At 39.0% G+C, this 3347-nt stretch overlaps 1 protein-coding gene across 1 annotated transcript; it reads right to left on the bottom strand.

The window, feature by feature from the left end:
* Positions 1–245: 245 nt before the first annotated feature.
* LOC114264965 (L10-interacting MYB domain-containing protein) lies at positions 246–3085 on the bottom strand. The gene is made up of 2 exons (XM_028205696.2): positions 1441–3085; positions 246–1335 (listed from the first exon to the last, which is right to left on the bottom strand). Exons 1-2 carry the CDS (start codon positions 1831–1833, stop codon positions 679–681), a joined length of 1050 nt encoding a protein of 349 aa, XP_028061497.2. The 5' UTR covers positions 1834–3085; the 3' UTR covers positions 246–678.
* Positions 3086–3347: the final 262 nt, after the last annotated feature.

The following is a 3347-nucleotide window of genomic DNA, read 5'->3' as shown; positions in this document are numbered from 1 at the left end:
GCCACTGAAATTGCTTACTCTTGTGATGCGCATGTATTGGACACCCCTGTGTACAAATAAATAGGGAGGCTTCCCCAACTACAAATTCATTCCTGTGGGCACGTGAATACCTTGGCCAAGTATTTGTACACCATCACATGGGCAACTGTATCCCCCTTTAGCAGAAATATCAATTCACATAACTTTTACAAAAAGTATAAGATTCCAATTGCAGTCAGCATGTACAAATAGGTTTCAGTTTTTGGATTTATATTAATTTTTTAATTGAGAACATGTCTGTTTTTTTTTTTTATGGGAAACCCATAACAAATGGAAAAAATTAAAAAAAAAGAAAAAAAGCTTATAAATAAAAACATCCCAAGTTCAGAAACATAAGTAAATAAGCAAAACAAAAGTTAAAAAAAATAAAAAAATTGTAACTAAAAAAAAAATGATCATACTCTACTGTCCATGCATAAGCTCCTAATTTTTGGAATGGTCACACACCTACCATTCAAACGTTTTTAACGTTCAACACTGCATAACAGCTGGGTTTTACACACCATAATAGGAAACACAAAAATAAAGAAAATAAATAAACATATCCCAAGTTCATGTGAAACAAGTAAATAAGAACAGAAAAAAAAAAAAGAAAAAAAAGCACAAAGGGAATAACATTGCACTTGTTCCTTCCAAGCTTTAATTAAGGTCAAGCACCCCATCTCGCCCAAATAGAGATACACCGCGGGTTCCACTGACAACAGTTGGATGACATATGGCACGCTTCTCTTTTAACCACGCAACAATGCAATCAATGGGGAGGCCCATCATGACGTCGCGGTTGTCCGGTGAATCCATTAGCGAGCATGCAAACGAAAATAACGGACCACCCAGCTCCAATCCTGAAACATTCATAAGCCTCGCAAGACAATCCCCAACAGTGTTCTCGCCCCTTCCTGTCACAACATATTGGGTGACTTTCAGCTCCCTGCTTTGTTTGCTAACAACCTCCACAAGGTTGTCCATGCTACTGGCCACTGTACTAGGGGCTGCCCTCTTTCGACGCTTTGCGTTGGCTGATCCATCTGCAGTGGACTGTGGGGGAGCATCATCAAATAACGAAGAATCGACCACGTTTTCGCCGCCTCTATCAGGCACAGTAATAGGTGGTGTGCCATCACTAAGAGGTGCCATGCCACTGTCAGCGTCTGCATCATTGGCGACCACATCATCATCACGGATTTCAGTTGGGGTCCATGCATGTTTTCCTGTTGCAGAAGCACCCGAGTACACCATTTCCATAAGCTCCAAGTGCTCCAAGGGCTTTGTCTTGAACTTTGCACATCGCTGGTTCATCTAACAGAGTTAAAAAAAAAATGTCAAGCAACCCAACAACAATTACTTTGTAAACAATAAAATGAAGAAGGCAACTATTATTTGGAAAAGTAAAGTACGTCATACCGCTTCCATTTTCGCCCACCAATGCTCAGGTGCTGTGAACAAACCCGTGGCCTGGTCATATCCTATTCCTGTGAAGCCTTGACTAGCATCTTGCAACTTTTTCCAGGCAACCCAATCTTTTTTTAGATTGTCATATTTGTTTTTAATTTGTTTGGCCGAATGTCGCATTCCGGTTTTCTCATAGAACTTATTGGCAATATTCTTACACCCAGTGCTAGATAAGGCACATAGTTGTCGGTTACCTTTCTTCATTTCACCAAGGACAAGTTGTAGGTACAGCTTAGTGTTGTCACTATCCCAAGTGCATTTGTGGACAGGTGACTTTTGGCTTGATGTCACACCCTTGCCATGTGTTTTTGAAGGGGTACGGGGTGAAGTACGAGTGGTTGCCATCACACTACGAGTGGGTCATAAGTGTAGTTCACAAGAAAATGAGCATACAGCACAAGACAATTCATTACATGTATAGAAGTAGCAATACAACAACGCATGCAATCCAATTAGTTAATTTCTTTACAGTACAGCAACGTAGCAGTGGTCGTAGACAACAAAAAATAAGGTTTGTTGAATATGAAAATACATACAGTCATACAAAAGTTCATAATGCATTACATCGACATGTGTAATACAGTGAAAGAGGCATAATATGCAAGTTACACATATAACTACGTCCAACGTCAGGGTGTCCGGTCTTGAAAATAATACAGAAACCCACAAAATGAGCATGACTCACATACGAAACAACAAGGCAATCACTATGACGCTCAACGCACCGACGACTGTCCAAAGCAAACGTAGGCTCTGATCTATGCGATCAACGTCACTACGTAACCCCAGATCGACGTCATTCGGAGGGAGGTCATTAGCAACCCTTTCTCCGCGAAACTCGTCACACCAACCTACCCATGAAACACATTTCTGGCATACACAAGTTCAGTAGTTAGAGTCATTTATTTATGACATAACCGTAAATGACAAGTACAGGAGTACATGCATTGAATAGCGGTAATACGCACCGTTGGACTAGGGCAAACATAGTATGCACGACCTGGGTTTTTGTTAGATCTAGAAATCTTTACAAAGCAGTGTCTAAAGCCACATGCACACATCCTTCGTGGCCATGAAGAAGTGGCAGTTGACATCGAGGAAGCCATTTCTGTGGTGTGTAGTGGAATAAGAAATGTTAACATGTCTCCTTATAGTGGTGTGGAACAAGAAATGTCAATGGATGTGTTTCTTAAACCCTAGATGCATGTGTCATCATATGGGTGTCGGAAAAATGTAACCCATGGACAACTTGTGACTTATTACATGTAGAGAACACCTAATACAGATAATCTGAAAATGAAATTTGTGGCTTTTTTGGCTGTTATACCATTTCCTCAATTCATGTGAAAAATGGAAACATGCAAGCCATCTTTGCACTTCCCAATAGTACTACCACATCCACCATATGACAAAAAATTGAAAGAACTAGTTGGGAGCATAAGGACCAATTTCAACATCAGCTTTTCCCGAAAAAATAAAAAGGGAATGGAGTATAAGATTTTTAAACTATTTGAAGCAATTGTTTTCTAATTGCAGGATAACACATACTCATCTTATGAAGTTCCACTGTTTTCTAATTGCAGGATAACATTTGATCTCTTAAATGGTTTAGAGCTTATAAAAATAATGGTTTTAAGGTTTGTGAAGACAAAAAGCACACTCTTTGTCAACCAAACTTTTCAAACTTCATCAAATTACTGCAATATCATTTGGCATGGTAGCTTCAATAAGAGATGTAACATAAGGAGGAAAAGTTGAGGATGTAAGATAACTAACTTAAAATTTTGAAGAAAAGAAAAAAAAAACAAACCACCAAGTAATAGATTTTGTTCGTTAAAGAATCAATAATGCTCCAATTA

The sequence above is a fragment of the Camellia sinensis genome, chromosome 10 (genome assembly GCF_055761805.1).
Source record: "Camellia sinensis isolate YWXY chromosome 10, ASM5576180v1, whole genome shotgun sequence".
Classification (NCBI taxonomy): Eukaryota; Viridiplantae; Streptophyta; class Magnoliopsida; order Ericales; family Theaceae; genus Camellia; species Camellia sinensis.
This window is presented reverse-complemented; position numbering and strand designations above follow the sequence as displayed.